The sequence below is a fragment of the Sceloporus occidentalis genome, unplaced genomic scaffold (genome assembly GCF_023333645.1).
Source record: "Sceloporus occidentalis isolate IW3139 unplaced genomic scaffold, rSceOcc1.0.p SCAF_3, whole genome shotgun sequence".
NCBI classification, from domain to species: domain Eukaryota; kingdom Metazoa; phylum Chordata; class Lepidosauria; order Squamata; family Phrynosomatidae; genus Sceloporus; species Sceloporus occidentalis.
Genome location: NW_028316983.1, coordinates 165597273 through 165622661, shown reverse-complemented (window position 1 = coordinate 165622661; position 25389 = coordinate 165597273). Strand labels below are relative to the sequence as shown.

Sequence of the window (25389 nt, the reverse complement as noted above, 5' to 3'; positions counted from 1 at the left end):
AGAGTACAAAAAGGTGTTGAGGGCCTCATGTTGCCCACAGGCCGCAAATTCCTCATTGTTGATCTAGATACACAAATTACAAATCTTGCATAGAGATATATCTAATGGTGTATACATGTATCATACAGGGAATTCTGGCTACTAATCTAGTATAATTTTCTGACAACAGAAGAACATGTGACATGTAATCCATGTACTGCTGTATTTAAGCCTCTTAAAAAAACAAGAAGCAAGAATAAGAAACTTTTTTTGAACTGAGAAAGTGGGTTACATTTTAAATCTATTCATAAAAATACATACTGACTGTAATATACATAGGACAAGTGCAAATATGTTTAATGAAGCTGAACAGTACTGTGCTCTCTGGAAAAGCTGCTGATAACTACATAACCAGGGATGAGAAATGTAGCCCTCCAGCTGTTTAACTACTACTCTCATTGCCTATGCCAGCAAGAGCTGGTGTGAGTTTCAAACTAAAAACACATGAAAGGATGCATGTTCTTCACTTCTGAATTAAACTGTTAAAAACAGGTAATTTAGTTCGGATGGGGGGTATCTATTAATCCCAAACACCACATGAAACTTTGAAAGCCGAATAAAAACGCTAGCAAAAGTGAAAATTGTAAAAGATGATAAGTCTTCAATGTACTCTCTGAGGTTTCATCTAGAATCCTCCTTGTTTACAATGTGAGAGTGAGAAACTGCTTTACTTGGAAGTTCCAGGATTATCACCAGAAGTCTGTATCAAGTAACAGATTCTTATCATAGTACCTAGTGCCAGGCTATTTGTGTAAGTGTCACTATTACTGCCAATAGTTCTACATTTCTGTTTGTTCTCTCATCACTGTTTAGCCAACCATTTGCACTGGATATATCCCTGAAATCTCAAGGCAGTGTCTTCATGAAAGTTCATGTTATGATAAATCTATTAGTCTTCACAGTGCCACACATTTTATTAATATGATTTCTTACTGGGGCACAGACCTCAAGACTGATTTTGTTTTCCCTGATACTTCCAGATTCCCCAGATCATCCTATTCCTGGCCAATAGAAAAGGCTGTCCATGGCAACCTTTTTAATAGACAGTACACCTCATCTGCATTAAAATTAAAATGCCTTAATGAGCCAGGACAGTTAAACCGGTCTCAAACTGGATTATTTCTGCAGTGTGTTTTGGACCTATGTCACAAGTTCACACATTAATTTTAAAAGGTTAAAAGGTTACCTACATGTAATGCTGTTGTTTCCAACACAACAGTTTCAAGTACTAATCATAACTAACCTGTCTCATTGCTTCCAATGGGACTGAATGTCAATGAATTGGGGAAACAGATGGGCAGGAAAAAGTGGCTTGAAGATGTCTTTTCCAAAGCCACATTGAAACCCCACCAACCGCATTGCCCGCTCCCAAGGTGGCTGGAGTGTGCATATTATGACCACATACTACAGCTTCAAGCCGCACCTCTGAGTATTTTTTTTACTGTTCCCCCCACCAACTCTGCACACTTTTGCAGGAGCAAACCCCCAACAATTGCCATTCTATTGTATGCATGTGCAGTGGCTTCAGCAGGACAAGGCTTCAGAGCAGAGGTGTGCCCATGCAGATGCTGGCAAGGTACAATCATGCCCCCGTTCACCCTATGCCCCCTCTTTGACTGTCTGTTTTGTGTATATTGTACTCATCTCTGTGAGGGGTGTCATTATGTCTCTTTTGGGCATTGCCACCCTCACCGCTTGGATACTGTAGCTTTGAAATAATATAAATCCACTTCTTCCAAATGATATTAAGCCTCAGGTATAAAGTATGCTTTAGACCTGAGGTCTAATATCTAATACGCATCTGAATAAGTGGGTTTATATCCACAGAAGCTCATACTGTACTAAAATTAAAAAATAGTTGGTCTTAAAAGGTGCTGCCACATTCCTCTTTTTCTCCCCCTCCCCTTCTAACACAGCTAATTCTTTGAAAACAACTACATCTCACCAATAAGGTAGTTAACACATGATAAGCATCTGTTATCCAACCAAGTCTCCTCAGCAATTTAATAACTCAAGTGGGTTTTTTAATCTTTAAAACTAGAAGAGCAGTTTGTATTTGGTTACTTTCAGCATGCTATACTTTAAACTGAGATTTTAATTGATAGTACGTATTAATGTATTTCTTGTTTAAAAGTTTGAGATATTGTAGATCTTTTCCTTCATTTAATGATCTATAATTTACTTTTTATTTTGAACTATATTACTTTCCACTGAAAGCTAGATACTTATATCTAAATAAATAGATAAAATAAACAGCAGCACCTTTCGTTTGGCTGATTATCATTCCTGGATCACTTTTTCCTGGCAAACATACAAAAAGTATTTAAAACTCCAAGGCCATGTTGGCGAACCTATGACTTGCATGCCCTCCCTGGCATATGAAGCCATCATTCAGGGCTCGCAATGGCCACAGGAGGGGCGGGGAGGCACGCACAGTCTGCCCAGCTTCTTGCCGTGGCCTGGTTCTCCTGTGGAAAAATGAGTTGCATCATGGACGGGCGGTGCGCCTTTTCCTCCTCCTCCTCCCAGACTTGGATGAGTGTGTGTGCCTTCAAGCTGTTTCTGGTGACCCTATTAAAGGGTTTTCTTGGCAACTTTCGTCAGAGGGGGTTTACCATTGCTGTTCTCTGAGGCTCAAAGAGTGTGACTTGCCCATGGTCTCCCAGTGGATTTCATGGCTGAGCTGGAATTCGAGCCCTGGTCTCCAGAGTCACACGCTCAAACCCTGGCTCTCTTTGTTATTGTTATTGTGCTGTGCCTTCTGCACTTTATTATACTCGTTGTTGTGTGCCTCCAAGTTGTTTATGGGCCCAGAGCACCCTACCGCCTTTCCGAGTGCTAGTTCTTGGCAACCCTAAGGTGAAACTATCATGGGGCAAACTTTGTCAGAGGGGGATTTCCATTGCTATCCTCTGAGGCTGAGAGCGTGACTTATGTGTGTGGTGCCTTCAAGTCATTTTCAACGTATGGTGACCCTACGGTGAAATTATCATATAATTTTATTGGCAAGTTTCGTCCGGGGGGGGGGGGGTTGCTACTGTTAGCCTGAGGCTGAGAGCCTGTGTCTTGGGTTCCCCCAGGAATTCCCACTCCTGGAAGTCCCACCCCTGGCTCCCGGTGACACCCAGTGCAAGAATGCCACAGAGTTTGGGCACTCGGTCTCTAAAAGGTTCGCCATCACTGCTCTAACGGGGAAAAGGGAGTATTATCTGCTTGTACAAAGCAGTTGTTTTTTAAACATCAAAGTTCTGAAAATTAAGAAAGGAAATCCCCAGAAGTTGTTAATTCACTCATATTTCATAGAGTTTACCAAGAGGAGGATACAGAAATTTAGTGGGGAGCTATTGATAGTATTTTGTATTTTTATTTGTTTAGAAGTGCTGTTTAAATTCTTTTCCTACAGAAAATTTGTTTGTAAAATTCCTTACAAGATTAAAGATGCTAAATTTAACATTCAAACAGGCTGTATAAGGATTTAGGCTTCCAAGATTTATGCATTCCACTGATAAAGACCAAATCTAACTAACTAGACCAGTGGTTCCCAACCTTCCTAATGCCGCAACCCTTTAATACAGTTCCTCATGTTGTGGTGACCCAAACCCATGAAATTATTTTCGTTGCTACTTCATAACTGTAATTAAATAGGTGTTTTCCAATGGTCTTAGGCGACCCCCATGAAAGGGTCATTCAACCCCCAAAGGGGTCCTGACCCACAGGTTGGGAACCACTGAACTAGACTCCGATGACAGCTACACTGATATTTGGTCAAAACAGAACTGTTTGCAAGACAAATGAATTGCTCAGTCCACCTTCTTCATCACAAAGGCAGTAGCATCAAGAAATCTAATCATGCAAATGGCAAGTTGTTGTCTCTAGAAATTCAAATAGACAGACAAACTATTCTTAAAATGAACATAATCATAAAATGGATCAATACCATAATGTTTACATGCAATTTATGGTGAAACGGCAAAACTGTTAAGCTTTGTACAGAGAAGAAAGAGAAGTAATGACAAGAAACTATGTCCATAAACTACTCAGCACCTAAACTGTTAGGATTACTGTAATGCAGTTGGGGCTGCCTTTGGAAACTGTTTGGAAACATCAGCGGGTTCAAAACATGGCAGCCAGAATGCAGACCAGGGCCAGTTATAGGGAGCATATAACTCCCTTGTTGAAATAGCTTCACTGGCTACCAGATGGTTTTTGGGCACAATTCAAAGCACTGGTCATGAGCTATAAAGCCTTAAAGGGCTTAGGTCCAGACTATCTGAAAGGCTATGTCTCCCCATACAAACCCACAAGAATGCTAAGATCTGTGGGAGGAGGTTTCTCTTGGTCCTCCTGCCATCCCAGGCTCAATTGACAAGGACAGGAGAGAGCACCTTCTTGGTGGCTGCTCCAAACCTCTGGCACTCCCTTTTGTTTAATGGTTAAGGCAGGGAAGGTTTTCATTTATTTGTATGTTCGATTTATATTTAACTTTTGTATGGCTTTTAAATGATTTTATAGTGTTTAATATGGGGTTTTTAATCGTTTCTACAAAAATCTATTGTAAACATTTTTAATTTGCTGTTTTTGGAAGCCGCCTTGGCTCTCATTTTTAAAGAAAGGAGGCATAAAAATGAAGTAAATAATAATTACATAAACCCAGTTGTGTAATGGTGATAAACACTAAGTGCCTCTTTTATATGATGAAATTAATCTCAGTTATTAAATACACCAAAGTCTGTTTCCAACACTTCTGAATAACAAACTTTCCCAAATTGTCTTCAGCATAAGGAATAAGAAATACAGGACTCTGTCCTATATATCTGGTCACACTAGTGTAACTTTACCACTTCTAGTGCATTATTAAGTGGCCATCAGCATCTCAATTATAGGAAGCTGCTTTTCATAACAGAGGTTTATTTAATATTGCTCCATATTTTCAGAACAGATATACAGAACTAAAACAACCGCTCGGTTGTATAAGTTTGTTTTAAACTTGTAGATGCCAGTCTTTTACCAAACCTGTTCTTCTCAGACTGGTTTAAGTAGAAGCACAAGACACTGAAATCCTGAGGATTAGATATGCAGCATCCTTACTAAAACATGCATACCCACCATACTTTAATCCCCAACATGCGCATGCATTTTTGTAAATTTTATCTGTCTTTCCAAACGTTTCAACTACTTTCTTCACACAATTTGAGAATATTTTGAGACTATGAACAGCTGTTCTACAGACTGTAATTAATAAAAAATGCAATTAATGGCTTCATAAAGACAAAACTCCCTTTTAAGGATTATTATCCTTTCTCTCATTCACACACACACATACACACCCTTATGCTGAACTTTCACAAGACCAGGTCGCAGAAAGTTTAAAGTATCTGCTTTTTTAAAACATGCTGAAACGTCAAGCTCTTATTCATGTTGCCTGGAGCTCATAAAATACTTCTCTGCGGTCATTTTTACAACCTTTTTTAAAAAAGGCTGTTTTAAAAAGCAAACAGTAAGATTGGTCCCGTCTTGAATCAAACAGCAACTCTTACTTTATTTATCGTTTGGCCCCATACAGACAGGTCAAAATAAAGCTGCTTCGAGTCACTTTGGAAGTATGCTGTTTAAATGATGCCTGCGTCCTAATAGTCCGGAAGCCACGTCAAAGACACGATCCAGTCCTAAGGACTGGAGGGCAGCTTTGGTGCGGCTTCTGGCCCCTTAGGACGCATGCATCATTTACACAGCATGTCTCCAAAGTGACTTGAAGCAGCTTTATTTTGGCAGTCTGTATGGAGCCGTTTCATATTTGCCTTCTTCAATGGTTTGAGTGCTGGGCTACAACTCTAAAGGCCCGAGTTCCAGGTTCCTAGCTGGGTCATGAAACCCACTGCATGACCTTGGGCAAGAAGTCACATACTCTCAGCCTCAGGGGAAGGCAATGGCAAACTTCCTCTGAGCAACTCTTTTGCCAAGAAAACCCTATGATAGGTTCGCCTTACGGTTGTAGTAAGTCAGAAAAATACTGGAAGGCACACAGCAACTACAATGCCTACAAAACCACTTTGGTAGCTAGACCATTTCTTTAAAACAGTGAGATGAAACCACAAGACTTGGAAATTCAAAAGTAGACTTGACTGCTGGGCTGACGCCTAAATCCCAACCCTTACTTGCAAGTAAAAATTAAAATCAAATCAAATCTGGGAATAGGTGCCAAATGTAAACAAACAAACAGCACTTAACATAAGAAGAGGAAGAAGCCAAAATACATAGTAATACATAATAAAAAATAACATAAGAAGAAAAGCAAGAGAAATTGATAATAAATAATATGTAATAGCAAGTAACACATCATCATCATCATAATAGTAAGAAAAATAAATAAATGATAACAAGTAATAACAATACTAAGTAATGAATAATAGTAATACATAAGAAGAAGAAAAGGAAAAGAAATACATAATAAATAACAATACGGAACACATAAGAAGAAAAGAGAAAGCCATACACAATACATACGTAACACTTAATAATAAGAAGAAAAAGGAATAGATAATAATACATAATAGTAACACGTAATAAGAAAAGAAAAAGAAAACATAATAAGTAATAAATAATAAGAAGAAATAAGGAACATATAAGAATAAAAAAGAGAAATAGATAATTCAGTACATAGCAGTAACATACACCTCTAATATGAAAAGAAAGAAAAAGCATGATAAGTAATACGTAAGTAAGCACTAAACAATTGTAATGCATAATAAGAAAAGGAAGAAAAACACATAAGTAACACATAATAATAATAATAATAATAAACACATTATAACAACAACAGCACACAACTTCTGAGGAACCACACAAGGAAGGCCTGGAAGAGGGTTGCAAGGAGAGAACCACGTTTTCCTTCCTTCCTTTTTCCCTCCTTCCTTCTTTCCCTCTTTCTTTCATTCCCTCCTTCTCTTCTTTCTCTCCTTTCTTTCCTCCCGCCTTCTTCCCTTCTCCCCTTCCTTTCCCTCCCTCCTTCCCTCTTTCTCTCCTTCCTTAATTTCTGCCTTCCCTCCCTCCTTTCTTCCTTCCTCCTTTTTTCCTTCTTTCTTACCTTCCCCTTCCTTTCCCTCCCTCCCGCCTTCTTTTCCCTCCTTCCTCCTTTTCCCCTTCTTTCCTTCCTCCTCCTGCCTTCCTTCCCTCCTCCTCAACTTCCCTCCTTCCGGCAGGGCGACTGAGGGAGGAAGGGAGGAAGGAGGGAAATCCCAGCCCCACGAGGGACGCCCACATGGAAGGCGGGAGGAGGCGGAAGGGGGGAAGAGCCCAAAGACAACTGCCTTCCCGTTGACTTTAACCCGATTTTATAGCGCGTTAACTCTTTGTCTGTCTGAATGCTATGGAATTCTGGGAGTTGGGGTTTGTTGTGGGGCCCAGAGGCTCCGCTCAACTCCCAGAATTCCATAGCCTTGAGCCAGACAGAGTTAAAGCGGTATCGAACCGGATTATCGTTTCCCCCGTGTGTACGCAGCCCCTGTATTCAGAGGCCGAGGAGGAGGGCCTTCTTCTTCCCAGAGGCCCCTCACCTGCTTCTTCCTCGGGTAGGGCTTCGAGGAGGAGGCCGCGGCCAGGTGGTAGCGCCGGCTCCGGATCTTCCCGCCTCCTCCTCCGCCTCCTTCCTGCCCGCCTCCTGCTGCTGCTCCTCCGCCGCCGCTGCCTTCCCCCGAATCCATCTTGGGAGAGCCCCCCTCGGAGCGCGAGGCCCGAAGCTGAGGCCCGGCCAGGCCCAGCCTGGACCGACCCGGGCCTCTTCCCTCCGCCTCCGCCTCCGCCGCCTCCTTCTCCCTCGGATCCCGTTCTGTGCTGTCACTGGGTGTCTCTATGGCGATGGCGCGCGCCGCGCCGCCAACCCGGCCTCGCGCCCCGCAGGAACGAGCGGTTGCCTCGCGACCCCTCCCGAGAGAGCGCGCACGCGCACACGCACACCGCCCGCCTCCCTCCCTCCCTCCCCGCCACCGAGATTCCTTCCTCTCCCTCCACTGCTCCTCCTCCTCCTTCTTCGCCTCCAGCCAATCGGAGGGCACGCACACGACGTCCTTTGGTTTGGCTTGCGTCAGCAAACAGCGACCCGGCGCGCGCGCGCCTCAACCTTCATCGTTTACGTCACCAAACTGAGCCCCGAGCGGCCTCTATTCATGGGAAATGTAGTTTTTTTCCTTGGGGGAAAGAACCGGAACTGGAAAGTTTCCTCCTCCTCCTCCTCTTCTCTCTTCTCTCCCCCCTCCCTTCTTCCGCATGGAAATCTCGCGAGATCTACTGGCGTTGAAGAAGGGAGGGGGGTTCTAGAATGAGTGGGAATTCGGAGAGAGTGCAGTTTGGCCCCGCTTTCACTCTTTCTCTGGCTCAAGGCTGTGGAATTCTGGGAGTTGGAGTTTGTTGTGGGCCCAGAGTTGAGTTTGTGTTGGGCTCTGCTCTGCTCCTTCAGGCTTAGGCCAGATGAAGTTATGCTACACTGATCTTGCAGACTGATGAATTAAAACCATAAGTTAATAAGTGATACAAATTACAGTATTATGATGTTTATTTATATCCCACCTTCTTCCCAGTCCAGGGACTCAAGGCGGTTAACAAGTTTAAAACAGTGTAAAACATTAAAAATACAAAGTTAAAAAACACACAATTACAGTAAACAATTCAAACAATTAAAAACATGACATTATTAAATTTTAATATAGCAATAGCAAGTACATTTCTATACTGCTTATCAGGGCACTTAAGCACTCCTTAAGCGGTTCACAAAGTGTAAGCTAATTGCCCCCAACAAACTGGGTCCTCATTTTAGCCTCCTAAGGAAGGATGCAAGCCTGAGTTGAGCTTGAGCCCTTTTGCTGGTATTGAACTCGCAACCTTATGGTTTGTGAGTGAGTGGCTGCAGTACAGGGATTAAACCACTGCGCCATCTTTAAAAACAAAATCAAAACAGCACCATATCAATATGCAAAGGCCTGGCGGCATAAAAACATTTTTATCTGCCATTGGAAATAAGGCAAAGATGGCGCCATCCTCTAGGGAGGGAGTTCCAGAGCTTGGGAGCAGCCACTGAGAAAGCCTCTCTCGTGTTCCCACCAAACGCACCTCAGAAAGGCTAGTAGGGCAGAGAGAAGGGTCTCTCCCAATGATCTCAATGCTTTGGAGGGCTTCTACAGGGAGATAACGGTTGTTCAAATAGCCTGGACCCAAGCTGTACTAACATGAATATATGTCTCTGTACCTGCAATTCAAGGGATAAGAAGAAGACTAGGAAAGGGAAGGGCAGCCATGAAAGAGCAAGAGGAGATACTAACGAGCAAAGCTATACAACTGAACACTAATGTTGGAGTCGTTCAAGCCGTAGTACATTCAGTCTTTAGTATCCACAGGGGTTCCATTCTGGAAAAAACAACAGCCCACAAATCAAAACACCTGCAGAATCCCAAGTCCTGTGGTTTTCAGTGTGCCTCAGCCGCATGCACACATGGCCATTAGCGGCAATGAGGCTTGCCGTCCATGGATGCTTAAATCTGCCGATGGCAAGGTCATGGTTGAGGGGGCAGTTATTTTCCATCCCCATGTACAGATGTGAGAGCTGCACAGTGAAAAAAGCAGACAAAAAGAAAATCAACTCCTTTGAGGAATGGTGGAGATTAATGAGGATACTGTGGACAGCCAAAAAGACAAACAATTGCGTCCTTGAACAGATCCTGGATGCCAATATGATTGAACTAAGGCTGTCGTTTTTTGGCCACATCATTGGAAAAGACAATCATGATGGGAAAGGTTGAGGGCAGAAAAAGGAGAGGTAGACCGCATATCGGATGGCTAGACTCAATTAGAGAGGAAACGGGTGTTATTCTTCAAGAAATTAGCAGAGCAGTGGAAGACAGGGAGACTTGGAGGGGTCTCATCCACAGCGTCACCATGAGCTAACAACAAATGTGCCTGCACAAGTTGCTTGTCAAGGTATAGCACCCCTATTAATTTCATAGGGCTTTCTTAAGTAAGGAATACTCAGAGGTTTTTTTTTGCCAGTCCCTTCCTCTGAAATATAGCCTACATCACATAAACACCAGTACAAAATTGCACACATTTTATTGGGATTGAATTTCATAGATCTAAATGAGGTTTCTGAGGATTAAAGTCACCCCTCCTTTCTAGCGGACTTGAGATTCATGGTCTTGAACATTCACAGAGGAGTGACCTCCGTTATTTTCAATGGGGCATGCTCCCGCGGCACACTCACAAGCATGCACTCCATTCAAGCCTATGGGGCTTGAATATAGGCGAGTCTCTGTTTTGACTGGTGGGTCCGGAACTGATCCCTGCAAAAAAGGAAGGCCGACTGTACAAACTAATGTGGAGTCAATTTTGTTTATATCATACGATATATTGAGATCAATAAGATGCAGGCCTCACTTCATATCAGAGGATGATTTTCACCCCCAAATCCATAACTATGTTTTTATATATTGTGATGAGCCAACTCACACAAAAGGTTAATTATTCTGCGCATGTGCAGAGCCCCATTCACAACCTTCTAGAATGTTACATACATTAAGTTTTAGTTGTTAGTAGTGTTTCTTTTCAATTTTTGCACTCATTGTTTTTAACCTTGTGGTTAGGTTTTTTTTTTAATATGTTGTGACCCGCCTTGAGTCCCACTGTGGGAGAAAGGCAGGATATATATTTTGGAAATAAATAAATAAGTATAAATAAATAAATAAGCATTTTGGTGGGAGCCCCACCCACCTCCAGCAGCCTTATATAATGGGCTTTCCACCAAAACCACTAGTAATATGAACACCAGTGCAGTCATCTGTGGAGAACAACAGGAGGACACAGCAAGGGGAGGATGGGCTGGGGTGTGTGAGTGCACAGATGACCACTTGAAAAACTAGCTACAGGTATGCAACCTGTTGGCCTTCATTGTCTCTGTGCGTCACACAAATAGGAGACTAACAAGCTACACTAAGAAGAAGGCCGGAGTGTCATGGCAAGCCAGTCAAAGCTTTATTGAACATTAAGTCAAATGCAAAATATGAAACATGCTTCCCGTCCATATTGGGCAAACCGTATCAAAACAGTTTCAAGGAACTGAACTGTCCTGAAACATGGAAACACAGTACAGAGTTCATAGTGCAAAAGAACACTGAAGGCAAACTGGAATGCAGTACGGCTCTTCCAAAGGCAGTCTCAATCCTAGACCATGAGTCCACTTGATAGTGAGTTTTGAAGGTCATCAACTGTGTGACCATTATTATTATTATTATTATTATTATTATTATTATTATTATTTATACCCCCTCTTCAGCCAAAAGGCTATCAGACAGCTTACAAATTGTGAATTAAACATTTCCTTGCCCTCAGGCTCACAATCTAAAGCAGGGGTAGGCAACCTGCGGCCCGCGGGCCGGATGCGGCCCGGTGAGGCCTTGGGACCGGCCCCAGCCCGGTCCTGCCGCCGATTGCCGCCGGGGCCTTTGGCATCTCGCGTGAGGGGCATGGTGGGGCAATTGTCTATAGAAGCCTCAGAAACATGCATTTATCTTAACATTTTTTAAAAAATCAGCAATTTTTTTCACGTGCTCTCCATTTTTTATTTAAAAAGTGCCCTCCATTTGAAAATTTTGTCCTATATTTGTCCCGATTTATTTTTTTAATTTTTTAAAAATTATTTAATTATTTATTTTTTGGCTTCGGCCCCCCAGTTGTCTGAGGGACAGCAACCCGGCCCCCGGCTCAAAAGGGTTGCCTACCCCTGATCTAAAGAGACAAGACACAAAAGGAGAAGGGAATGGCAGTGGAGAAGGGGAAAAGTCCAGCAGATCTTCTCTCCCGCTGAGAGATGGCAGATGGACTGGAGGGAGGGCCCTTCTTCTTACTCTGATTAGGCCTGATGGAGCTGGCCTGCCTTTCTCTCCCTTTGGATGATAGCCCCACAAGAAATGTCCTCAGAAATGCAGAAGATGCAACAATGATCCACATGGAAAGAGCCCGAATTTGATCTGGACGTTTTTTTCAAGCCCATTTCATCTGCCAGATGGATGGCAGATGCCACCTACTTCACAAAGCACTACAACAAGACAGGCAGTCTTTTGTTTAAGAAAGAACAGAATACTGAAAATCTTTGTGAGGTTCAAAAAGTGCAATTCTGCCAGTGTAGAAGGCCAGGGCCCTCCACATGTCAAGAAAATGCCAGCATCTCTCAGAGTCCAAAGCCAGGTTCATTAGGAAATCAGGCAGAACAGTGTCCTTGTTGAGATGGAAGGCTGACACTTCTTTCAGCAAAAAAGTTATGTCAGGTCTGAGGATAGATCAGTCATGATGGAAGGTAGAGGCACATTAAACTCCCAGCTTTCTCCCAGATTGGAGCTTGGCTTCCAAAAGTGATAAGCATTGCCCATTGCAGTCCTTTAATGTGCTATCCAATACCATCTTTTATATATCTCTCTGTGTGTAAGTGCTTTCTGTGAATGTTGACATCCTTCTTGTTCAAATAAAACTGAGTTGCACGTAGCGCTCTGGAGTTCTAGTTCTTCAAAACCGGTATACAAAGGCTTGTGTCCCAGCCAGTGTTACCCTGACCCTTTCACTGCTATAATTGAGCTATTAAAATTAATTTGAGCTATTAAAATAATTATATATTAATTGGTGGGCGCTGTCTCAGTAACCTAGCAATTTGGGTAACATGTTTGGACCTGACATATTAAAAGATATATTTTTAAAATAGCTGAAAACTATTCTGTTTGGGCTCATTTTGCTCCAAGGAATCAAGACCCTTAAACCACATGAGATTCCTGAATTATCACAGGAGGAGGTAGGTGTTGATCTTTTTGAACAAGGCTTGTCTTGTTCTGCGTTTGTCTGATGTGACTGCAAGAACTGTGATAGGCTTAAAGGCTTAAATCTGTTTGCTTGCCATGAAATGAGATAGTTGTGGGTGATGTCTTTTGCTAGTTGAGAATTTAATGTGTCTGCTAAAGATGGAGCTTTCAGCTCTGTTTTACTAGCCTAGTATTCACATCTAATGGAATGACTGAGAGCAATTCAATCTATAAAGAAAGCAGATGCACACATGGACCAGCATTTGGTATATTTGGAATACACTTATTACTGGGCTATGTTTGCCTGCACAAATTCTAATGACCAAGATGTTAAAAAACTAACTTGCACCAGCTAATTTATTGCATTCTAAAATTCTTACTGACATGCATCAGGACCTTCAGGGTCCAGAATAGGCAAAATATTATGATTGAACCCCAAAGCCTCTTCAGCCTTTGCAAGGTTTTAATGTGGATGGCACTTCAAAGGACTGTAAAGAATATTTCCCTCCTGTTGTTATAGCAACATGTAAGCAATCTTGTTCACATCAAATGAGGACTTCAGAAGACTTGATACAAAAACCTGATAAGCATAATTTAAGAATTTGAAGGAAGAAATTCTTAATTGCACAGATGTAAGGCAAGATGAGTCTATCCCAATAGATCAGGATATTCAATGTGCGGAGCCTTCTGCTATTATTTATTTATTTCCAGGATTTATATCCTGCCTTTCTCCATAAATGGATTCAAGAAGATACTAATGAGGAAAATGACATACTTTTGTGAATCGTCTGCCGTAGAAACATCCTGTATGTCTTACATCTTCAGGCAGACCAGTTTTGTTACTAGCAAGGTATGAACAATGACAGTAAAGGTCATCCTTAGTAGCAGTGCTAGGGAATCCTGGGAATTGTAGTTTATTGTGGTACCAGAGCTCTCTGGCAGAGAAGGCTAAGTGTAAGCCCATACAGACAGGCCAAAATAAAGCTGCTTCGGGTCAATTTGGAAATATGCAGAGTGTGGTTATTGCACGGCCTCCGGCTTCTTAGGACGCATGCATCATTGAAACAGCATACCTCTAAAGTGATCCGAAGCAGCTGTATTTTGGCCTGTCTGTATGGGCCCTGTCTCACAAAACTACACTTCTCAGAATTTCCTAGCATTGAACCAGGGCAGTTAAAGCAGTCTCAAACTGGATTATTTCTGCAGTGTGATTTGGACCAATGTATAGGCAATAGCAATAGCATTTACATTTCTATGCTGCTTTATACTAAACTAACCAGTCCGTAAGCAGTTTACAGTGTGTTAGCCAATTGCCCCCAACCAGCTGGGTACTCAATTTACTGACCTCCAAAAGGATGGAAGGCTGAGTTGACCTCGGAGCCCCACAGGATCAAACTCACAATGTTGTGGCTGTAGTACTGGCATTTAAGTACTGTGCCACCAGGGCTCAGTGGCATCCTCTAGCTTCATGGTACTACCATAGCTAACTATAAGTCAATCTCAGGTTTTGAGGCCAAAATTAAACATTTTTATATGATCTGTGGATAGGATAAAGGTAAAACCTAGGGTCAGCTTTCCTGTCCGTCCACCCGCCCTTGGTTGTCTGCAGCTGACCAGGATTCTGGGGCGGTTTTTTTTGGCATGAATTTTGAGTTATAGACAAGTATACGGTAGTCATCTGATAATTATTTAAATGCTTGATTTTATTGATATGTATGAGAAATACAGCAGTTATAAATGTTACTACAGTTATGTGTCTTCATGTCAACTTCTACTTATGGTGACCCTATCATATGGGTTTTTTGGCAAGATTTATACAGATTTGCCATTGCCTTCCTCTTACACTCACCCAAGGTTACTCTGTGAGTTTCTCTGGCCAAGGATTTGAACCCTGGTCTAGCAGAGTTCTAGTACAAAACTGAGACCATTACACTAGGGTGGATCCAGTTATATAGTATTTGTTTTCATGTTTTATGAGATGTTGTGTACTGTCTCTAAGGCTGATCTTTCAGTACATCTGAAGAATATTTAATGGGTTATGTTGCCTTTGTTAAACTTCAACAACAATGCTTTTGCCAATGTTTGTTGTGTATGTTGAACAATAAACATATCTACTGTAATAGAGCCTTATCAGTATCTGAAACTGCTCTGTAGAGCCCGTGAAGATAAGATACTGCTGAATAACTTAAAAACCACCTGCTGAAGTTGTCATTTGAGATCCTGCTCTATCTTCCTCTTTCCAGGGTTGTTAGTATTTAAACTGAAGGAATATTGCACCACTGACTTTCTAATTTATGCTGTGAATTCTAATGAACACACAGCAATAACGCCACTGTCAAACCCTGAACCCCATAGAAACAAAACTCCAGACCCTGAAACTGCTTACTTGTGAATTTTTTTAAAAACTACAAAGACATAAACCGCTTTAACTGCCCTGGATCAGTGCTAGGGAATCCTGGGAACTAGCTTTGTGAGATATTTAGTTTACTCTACCAGAGAGCTCTGGGGCACAATAAACTACAGTTCCCAAGATTCCCTAGCACTGAGCCAGGGCAGTTAAAGCAGTCTCAAACTGGATTAATTCTGCAGTGTGTTTTAGCCCTATACCTCTAGTTCTGTACCTTCTCTAGTGGGGGCCACTGAAGTTACAGAATTACAGCAACAGATAAAAAGCTAGATCACATACACTGTGATAAAAGAATAGTTTTCAATAGGCAAGTTTGCAGAAACAAAGTTTTATTATTTACATAAGTAAGTCTATATTTAGAGTAACTCTTTACATTTCTAGAATATTTACATGATTTCAGGATACTGAGTGATGAACAAAAATTACAAAGGCCATCAAAGAATAGCAAAAAAACCCAACACTGTGCTTTAAAACTTAAGATGTAAAGTAATGAAGAAGAAATGTCAATTTAGCACCTTGGTCATAATAATCATGCTATGGTGTTAACATAAGACAGTTTCAGAAAGCAGTAGGAATCTCAGATGTGACTGTATCCAGAGGTTGCCAATGGCAGCTCATAAGTGTGTCAAACAGTTCTTCACTTCGCACCATAAATTCTCTGTTCATTCTGTGAACATCTACATGGAGCTGTGGATCTGTTCAAGGAAGCAAACATTCAGTGAACAAATAAAACCTGGTAAAACAGCTACACAGAAGAAATACATTTCTTAATGAAAACATTGATGTCTCCTTTGAAACTAACCAAAAGAAAACTTAAATGTAGGCAAGACAAAAGGACTGAGAATACTCATGTTTATTGAAAACATTCTTATCCAAAATAATTTTAACAAGCTTAATCTTCAGTAGAATCTTCTACCACTAAATAACTGTCATGTAATTTGAATTAAGTGGGAGACAGGCTTTTCTTTACATTGTTTATATTTAAGGGTTTAAGAGGCTTGTATAAATTCACCAGAAAAAAATGTAAACTAACAACGAACAAACCAATAGCAATCCTTATCCTCTGCAGATTTCTTAACTTCATTAGAATTTTACAATTAAAGTTTTTAGTGTTTACATAACTGCAGCTCCAGAAAAATTTAATAGTTTGCTGGATGCAAGGAGGATTATATGGGATGTGGCCACTTTCATAGACCATCTTGAGAACTGAAAACATGGATTGGAAGGAGGGGACATATCACAAGAATAAAAAGATGAAACTTCAGAAGTGAATATTTGTTATTTAAGTGTTATAGTAAGTAAAGCATGCTATACTTGCATATTGTATTGTTTGCTGCACTAACTACAGCATGTTCTAGTTCTATTGTTAACATTCCCCTTTCACCACTATGCCAGGCTACAATCTGATGTACAAGCCAATGAAAACAGTGGGATGTTTCTGATTAAACATGCAAAGGATTCTTCTGTAAAGCAACATAATGGCGGGATACATACCGCCATTTAGTACGTATAGAATACGTACTAGGGTTAGGAAGGGGCAGTGCTTCCGCACCCCCCTAACCCTAGTACGTATTCTATACGTACAAGATGGCGCCGCCCCTTCCACATGGGCGCCGCCATCTTTGTGTATCGGACGCTGAGCGTCCGTACGCGTCGCGCCGCTTGTGACGTAGCGAGCGCGCCCCTGGCGCCTCGCTACGTCGCAAACGCGACGGTAAAAGAAGCTCCATTTTGGAGCTTCTTTTTCGGTCCGCGCGGGAGTCGGGCCGTCTGAAGGCTCCGGCTCCCCCGCGGACCTACTGGCGGCGGTGGCAGACCGCCGCAAAGCGGCGGTATGTACCCCGCCATTAAAGACTCTTTATAGGTCACTAATTGTCACAGAGATCCTCAATGAAACAGGTTGAGTATGGGTTGCCACTTGGAGGTATCATTAGTATCAGTCAATCAATCATTTATTGTAAAAAACCTTTCTTGATTAATGGTAAAATTACCTTCTGTTATTAGATCATCATTCATGACCATCGCTGAAGTTTCCTAGGGGGCAAAAAGATGTGTCATTTATCTACAAATGATTCCTATTTATTTTTCAAAAAATGAACACTGAAAGTACACCTGTAAAGGCAGTTAAACTGATTCCTACCTCAAACCACACACACTTTTAAGGAGAGTCACTTTTCAATACTGCAATTGAACACAACAGGACTGCGTTGTATTCTGAATAGATTGCATTTCAGTATAACTTACTGAAACTCCATGTTTTGTTTATATTATTAAGAGGATAAATGGGCTACACAGATGACCCTCCTCAAAAAGTCTTGCTTTTGTTGAGCATTATTGTTTAATAAACACACTGCAATCAGTTAAAGAACTGAACCATTCGCAGTAGGAAATTATATAATGATTTTAGCTGCAACTCTAGCCACTTAGAAGCAAGTTCAAACTGGAACTGGATATGACTTACTGCAAACTTGCATACAATTTGGTTGCAGGAACCCTTCACAATTATCCAAATACTTATCCCAGAGGTAGATTTCTATGTGGCCTCTCACTGCCTTATCTTTAAATTATTGCACTTTTGTTTTAACAAAAAATAAAATACAGTAAAGCAAAACAAAACAGCACACACATGTACAGAAACATATTCTCCTCATCTAGGCTCAAGCAAAAAATAAAAATCTGATTGTAAGTTTATTCACATGAATACCTGAAATACAGCTGTACTCATGGCTTGCTGCCCCATACTTCCAGTTGGCTGCATCCTTTCATAAGATGCATAGCTGTAGTTGTAGTCACTATAATCAGCAGGATAATCTCCATAGTCAGGATAATCACCATATTCAGGGTAGTCAGGATACCGTTCACCAAAACGGGAACCAAAGCGATCAGCATAACGTTCAGGAAAACGGTCACTAAAATGCTCACGGTAGCGGTCAGGAAAACGATCACCAAAACGACCTCCTCGATCAAAACGATCAACACGTTCATAGCGATCAAAGCGTTCATTTCTGTCGTAATTATACTGACGGTAGTAGTTCTGATAATCTTGGTAATAATCATTATAGCTATATGGCTGGTACCTCTGAAATTCTACTTTCAATCTAAAATTAAAAGGGAAAGTCTTGTTAGAATTTCTCAAAGACATAATAAAACTAGCAAGATAAAATAACTTGGCATGGCAGCGTAAATAAATGAAAATCCATATTTCTTGGGAAAATCTGAAACATGGGAAAATCTGTGGTAAATAATGATGCTGTAATTTTAGATGGCAACATTCAACATTCCTCTACAGTGCGCCCGCATTATATGCAGGCACGCTATATGTGGCTTTGAGCATATGCTCAAAGCACATGGGGCACAAGGGGTGGGGCGTCCCATTTGCATGAATGGGGCACGCTCCCGTGGCATGCGCCCTGCACCCCGCTGCCGCACCAAAACAGGCACGAGCCCCATTTGTTTGAATAGAGCTTGAGCATCCGTGTTTTTTCTCTTATGTGGGGGAGGGGGGTTACGGAACAGATTCCCTGCATAAGAGAAGGGCAGACTGTATTTGTATTTTTCTGAATGTAGTAATTTTAACTGGAAATTTTTACTTCTATACAAAATAAACTCTGATTGAATATACATTACATCTAGTGGAGAAAAGGGGAACTCACAATGATGAAATGTTATTTTTCTGTCCTCACCAGAAGAAAACACTTTAAGGGAATTTCATAATTATTTAAAAGTGACAACGGATCTAATCAACACTGACACCACAAACTCATCAAGAGCAATAAGCTTTGTATGTATGTGTAATTTATACAACATTACCAGGTATGGAATACTTTTTGAAATGTAAGCCTTCAAACTATATTGAATTAAAAAACTGGAAACTTGTGTTCAATGATTTTAAGTGATAACAATTACACTGATTAGTAGGAAAAAACAAACAAACCAAAGATGTGAAATGATATGGGGAGGGGACCTAAACTGATCCCAGAGAATCACATATAAGTGACATAATGATAAGAAAGAAGAGATTTGTGGGAGATTTATCATCAATTACCTTTTAGAAATTCCTATAGTCAATCGGATTCTTTTTCCGCCTAGACCAGGTGCATTCTGGCAATCTTGCAATGCTCTCATCATATCACCTTCATCAGAAAATCTGACAAAGCCATAACCCCTAAGTTTTAAGAGAAGATTTTCTAGTTATGGAATTAAAATAGTGGTCTAATTAATCAATAAAGTTCACAATTATTATTATTATTTTGGCTGCTTTAACCATAGCAATGAACAAATCTTTTTCGGGGAACTGAAAAGGAGGTATCATCATCTCTAGTATTTTCAGTTAAAAGGAACAGTACTGTAAATATCTATAAACACTACACTAGCATAAACTATTACTGTTTAATCTTCTAACAATATTTTCACAATGTACTTTAGTGGTTACTAAAAGTAATATCAAAATCTATCCGTTGTAAGAGCTGATTCAAAGAACTTCCACATTTTCACTAGTTAGTTCCATCCAGTAAATTGTAACAGACTTTTAACCTTTGACACTTGTAAACTAGAAAATTTTACCATTCTGTTTGCACACTTGATTCTGAGTGTCCTGTCTTCCTTTCCCTGCTATGTTCAACAGCACTAATAATCCATGCTCCTATACATGTTGCATCATTGTTAGTAAAAGGTGAATGATTTATAATAATCTTAGTGGATTTTTTTTTATTTTGTTTCCTTTTGATTGCTAAAATATTGGTACAGGTTGAGTACCTTTATTTGAACTGTTTCGTATTTTGGAATACTTACACACAACACAAGTAGCATAGTATGTATTGCATTTGTAAGGCTGGAGAGAGACTGAGGCTCTGTGAAATGGCACAAATCCACACACCCCACGATTTCAAAGATCCTCCTGTTTCTCTCCAGCCTCACATCTCATTCATTTGCTACTTGTGTTGTGTACGAGACGTGAGGCTGGAAAAAGACTAAAGATCTGAGAGAGAAACAAGAAAGAGTCACACAGTTGCTGCCTCAAAGATGGAAGTGGACAGCTAGCAGCAAAAAGTTGTGGGTTTTGGAGGTTTTCAGATTTCCAGAAAAGGGGTACTCAACCTGTACTTCTATTACCGGAAAGATATTTCTCTCCACCTGGGATCCACTGGATAGATCTAACAATGCTTGAACATTTAAAAGAATGATTTATAGATGGAATGTACAAATGGACTTACATTTGGAAATTTGACCAGCTTTTATAGAAACCTATGACTAATACAGTGGGTCCTCAGTATACGCGGGGGATCCGTTCCGGACCCCCCCGCGTTTACCAAAATCCGCATATGCTCAAGTCCCATTTGTTCCAATGGCGGCGCACATGCCGCCATTGGGACAAAAGTTCCTTCTCCTCCTTCCCCGCCCTCGCTTCCCTCTTCCCTTCCCTCCCTCCCTGCCTCCCTCCCTTCCCTTCCCCTTACTTACCTTTACACACTTGGCACGGCGACTTGGCCTCCACCGCCACCGCTGCGGGGGAAGCCGGGTGGCAGCGGTGGCGGCGGAGGCCAAGCCTCGGCTTCCTCGCCGCCGCCGTGAAAGGGCGCGATGGAGGTGCTGGAGGCCTCTTGGCCCCCAACAGCACCACCACTGGGCCTTTGCCACGGCGGCGGCGAGGAAGCAGAGCTGCTGCGCCGGAGGCCTTCAAGGCCTCCCGCGCCGGCATCCGGCCTCCTCCAGGCCTCCACCGCTGCGGAAGGGCTGGATGCTGGCGCAGGAGGCCTTGAAGGCCTCTGGCGCTGCTTCCCTCCACACCTCCTCTTCGCTTTTCCTTGCGAAGAGGGGGCACGGAGGGCAGCAGCCCCAGAGGCCTTCAAGGCCTCCTGCGCCAGCATCCGGCCTTCTCCAGGCCTCCGCGGCCATGGAAGGGCCAGATATCGGTGCTGGGGCCTCTTGGCCTCCATCACCTCTATCCGGCTCTTCCGCAGTGTCGGAAGCCAGATGCTGGCGCTGGAGGCCTTGAAGGCCTCTGGCGCTGCTGCCCTCCACGCCTCCTCTTCCAAAAAAAAAGGCGCGGAGGTGGGGAAGAGGAGGCGCGGAGGGCAGCGCAAGGCCTCCGGCGCCAGCACCCGGCTTCCGCCGCCGCAGAAGGGCTGGATAGAGGTGTTGGAGGCCAAGAGGCCCCAGCACCAATACTTGGCCCTTCCTTGGCCGCGGAGGCCTGGAGGAGGCTGGGTGACGGTGCCAGAGGCCTTCAAGGCCTCCAGTGGCAGCACCCGGCCTCCTCACCGCCGCTGCCGCCACGGAAGGGGCAGGTGTCGGTGCTGGGGCCCTCTTGGCCTCCAGCACCGGTATCCGGCCCTTCTGCAGCGGCGGAGGCATGGATGGAGGCTGGATGCCGGCACTAGAGGCCTTGAAGGCCTCCGGCGCGGTGGCTCTACCTCCTCACTGCCACCGCGGTAAAGGCCCGGTGGTGGTGCTGTTGGGGGCCAAGAGGCCTCCAGCACCGCCATCGCGCCCTTTCACGGCGGCGGCGAGGAAGCCGAGGCTTGGCCTCTGCCGCCGCCGCTGCCACCCGGCTTCCCCCGCAGCGGCGGCGGTGGAGGCCAAGCTGCCGCGCCAAGTGTGTAAAGGTAAGTAAGGGGAAGGGAAGGGAAGGGAGGGAGGCTGGGAGGGAAGGGAGGAGGGAAGCGAGGGCGGGGAGGGAGAAGGAAATTGTCCCCAATGGCGGCGCACATGCACGCATGCTGCCATTGGGGACAATTTCCCGATTTGCCATCCGCGGATGCTCAAATCCGCGGATGGCAAATCCACGTATAAGGAGGGCCGACTGTACAGTTTTTCCCCTCCCATTCTGGTTTTATTTTTTGGGTTTTGTTGTACTAGAACATTACTACATGTAACTGAAATCCTTTTTGAATATAAATTTTAAATACATTAAAAAATCAAAATAAAACAAAAAAGTGGAATAATAAAAAATAACTTTTTAAAATAATCAGTACTTTATTAAGCCCTATTAACCTACCCCTCTCTCCTTGCCAGTAGAGCAAAAAAGTACATGCATTCCAGCCTTACCACTCCTGGTTTTCCAGGGTTACCAGGAAAAATATAAAAAAAGTGAATGTAATTGCAGAGCTCCATGCAATCATAAGTCCTGCTTTATCATGGATTCTGATACTGTGCAACTCTAACTGCATTCTGCTGAATGTCATTAGCTTTTTAGATTTCCTCGTTAACATAAGGAGATTGGGAGTGGAGGGGCGAAACTGGAGTGCATATTTCTAGTTCACTCTACACATGTAGAGGAATGAACTCACATACAGAGCTTTTGGAATTTTGAAATGTAAACTGGTCATCTCTATATATCATTAGTTCCCAAATAAAACATATTTGGGGCAGAGAAAGTGTGGCTTATGGATTGTATACAGTCCCCAGGGTCCCCAACAATCACCATACCCCCCCCCAATAAAATGTTATTGTTCCCAAAAGTCTCCTATGGGATGTAGCCACATTTTGTTTATTTCCTTTTGGAAAAAAGCCTCTCCTAAATCAGTCTCTAGGTGTGGGGGGGACAATGTGGCCATCTAACCTATAGATGCACATCTCTTCTCTATAACAACTCAAACCTCAGATCTCCCTTTCATTGGTCTGAGAGACTGTGTTTCATACATCCAACTGCCTCCCTCTTCCCATTTAAAGTTTGAACCTCTCATTTCTAGCAATAAAGTTATGGTCAACCAAACAATTCTCAGCATTCTGTAGGATTCAACTATACAGTTTCTAACCACCAATATTTATATATGTGATGTTTACCTGGAATAACCCAAGAGGTCTGTGGCCACTTTGCAATCTATACATGATGGATACCGTTTGAAAAAGTAGTCATAAAGCAAAAAATCATCCACCTCAGGAGTCAATTCACCTACAAATATTGAAAATTCTGGCCTGGTAAATTCTGCCCTAACAAAATCTTGCAGTGTAAATTCTGGCCTGGAAAAAATGAAAAGAAAAAATGTCAGTTTTCATCTAGTGCAAACCTCAAAGCCCTGTATCCACTAGGTTACTTTCCGCACTTAATGTTACCCAAATACCTACCTAGAATTGATCCAGTCAATACTTGTTTGTCCTTGTCCATGGTGCATTCACTGGCACCATGCACAGAAGAAGGTAATGTCTACAGTCATGTATCAGAAAGGCTCCTCTAATCATTTTTACTGAAAATCTACTTCAGATCAAATTGCATGTAGGCTGCTGGCTCAGTACAAATTACCTGTACAAACTATTTATAGCCATGTTTACTATTAAATCAGTGTAATATGAATGTCAATCAATTAGCCAAAGCTAACTTAGTCACTGGTTTAGGTAGCTGCTAGACTCTTTTATCAATGGTTTCTCTGGATTTCAAGATACCCATTCCAAAAGTACTTAGTCCAGAGCATGTATGCTAGTGTCCATGAGAACATTAAAAATTATTTTGTTTACAGAAACAATTACTTCTCTGTCAACAACAAGACTAAAAAACTTACAAAGACTATTTAAATTATTAATAACATTATACTGTCTAGCCAATACCAGCAGTGGTACACGTTAACTTCATGCAGAAAAATAACTCTTTCTGCTGTTTAGATTAGCTGTTAATTTTAGCTGTACTGGTGATTGTACTTTTCTTTTAGCATTTGACTTAACATCTCTGTTATATAAACACCATTGATATGATGCAACGTCTTCACTCTAACTCTCGGCTTCTGGCACAGTAGCATCTGCATAATGTGCGGACAGCTCACATGAGAAGTATGTCACTGGGCAGCAAAAAGCTGTACAAGAAACTTTGTTTCTTTCGGAATTATGAATCTAATACGTGAAGTGATCTTTATGTTCCCAATTTAGAAAGAAGAAAAACAGGGAGACCGTGAAGCGGACTTTTCCCTTTATGGGTCAAACTGAATATTCTCAAAATGCATATAATATTATGGATCTCAATTGCTATGAGCAAGGGAGAAACCATAGGCCTTAAATATTTTAAGTAAACAGCCACCCTTTTAGTCCAGCAATGTTTACCACCCAGAATGCCAAAACATTCAAATACATACATTCCGTCTATATTTGCCAGTACTCAAAGAATATAAATAAACCCTTGATTAGTTTTTGAATAACCAGCCAGTCAAATAGGTATAAATGTAAATATTTAGCTAACCTTGGTCAAAAGTGCACAACTAGTTTGCCTCTTATTAGGGACTCAATTGTCTCTTGTCCTATGGCATTATTTTTTAAAAAAGATTTTATGGAAATAAATTATGCTTGTCAATATCCTGCAGTGACCTGGGTTTCTAATTCAAATCCCAACTGCGATGCTAGTAAAACTTTGTAGCGTCAACATTAATTTTCTTCGCTTTCTATTCACTGGTATCGCTCTTGTGAATTTCCAGCATGTGTCTTCCAAGATGAAGTTGATATAGCACTGTACAAAGCAGAACTTTTAAGCATCAAGGTAAAGAACATCTTAAATGACACTGTAAAGGAATAATCAGAAAACCTTCAGGGTAGCAGTGATCAACCCAACAGGGCAGAATGCTCTTGTATATTCAGGATGTCTATCATCAGATGGATCAGCCTTCATGCTTAACAGAGTATTCTTGAAGCAGTCCAGGAACCGTTGCCTACTGATGCCTTTTGAATTATTTCAAATCAAATCCTTTAAATAAAATTTGTATGCCATGATGCTTTTGAAAGCTATTATATATATTAACAGCTCCAGTATATTATTTTTTAATTTATTCAGCTATATGATGAGCAATTTTTGTATTCACAAAGCTTTACAAAAGAATTTCAGGACAATCTATGTGTTGGTTTTATTAAATTCTCGCTACTTAATTTAGATACTATTATATGGACAAGAGCCAGCTTTTTTCTTGTCAATTTCAAGGTTTCTTCACCTGCTTGGAATACTAGTAAAATCTGGTCTTCCTGCTCTTGCTTTACTCTTTTTCTTCCGTTTTTTGTGGGGGGATCTCCACCACAGAGGCAGGCTTTCTTTTGGGGCCTTTCCCACTGTATCCTGCTAGAATGAAAAACAGTTATACAGTATTTCATCTCAATTACATGCCTCCCTCCCTCTCCCGATCACCACCTTGGTGATTTCCCCAT

General features: G+C 41.9%; 2 protein-coding genes across 17 annotated transcripts in view; both read right to left on the bottom strand.

Moving 5' to 3' along the window:
- Window positions 1-7975, bottom strand: part of NUP153 (nucleoporin 153) — a 50249-nt gene extending 42274 nt beyond the window's left edge. Inside the window, exon 1 of one of the 2 annotated variants that reach the window (XM_089516769.1) lies at window positions 7593-7975. In XM_089516769.1, coding sequence (XP_089372895.1) covers window positions 7593-7739 — 147 coding nt within the window. In that variant the 5' untranslated portion in view covers window positions 7740-7975. The remainder of the gene's footprint in view (window positions 1-7592) is intronic. The other variant, XM_089516770.1, reaches the window with a different exon arrangement.
- Window positions 7976-15585: 7610 nt separating this feature from the next.
- The window catches only part of LOC149317059 (tRNA selenocysteine 1-associated protein 1-like), a 21218-nt gene continuing 11414 nt past the window's right edge, over window positions 15586-25389 (bottom strand). For 7 of the 15 annotated variants that reach the window (XM_089516752.1, XM_089516750.1, XM_089516755.1 and 4 more), the window contains 6 exons: window positions 25179-25303; window positions 23059-23235; window positions 19319-19438; window positions 17978-18371; window positions 17265-17307; window positions 15586-15968 (listed from right to left, as the gene is read on the bottom strand). In XM_089516752.1, coding sequence (XP_089372878.1) covers window positions 15832-15968; window positions 17265-17307; window positions 17978-18371; window positions 19319-19438; window positions 23059-23235; window positions 25179-25303 — 996 coding nt within the window. In that variant the 3' untranslated portion in view covers window positions 15586-15831. Of the gene's footprint in view, window positions 15969-17264; window positions 17308-17977; window positions 18372-19318; window positions 19439-23058; window positions 23236-23340 lie in introns of all 15 variants that reach the window. The other 8 variants (XM_089516761.1, XM_089516764.1, XM_089516763.1 and 5 more) reach the window with 3 other exon arrangements.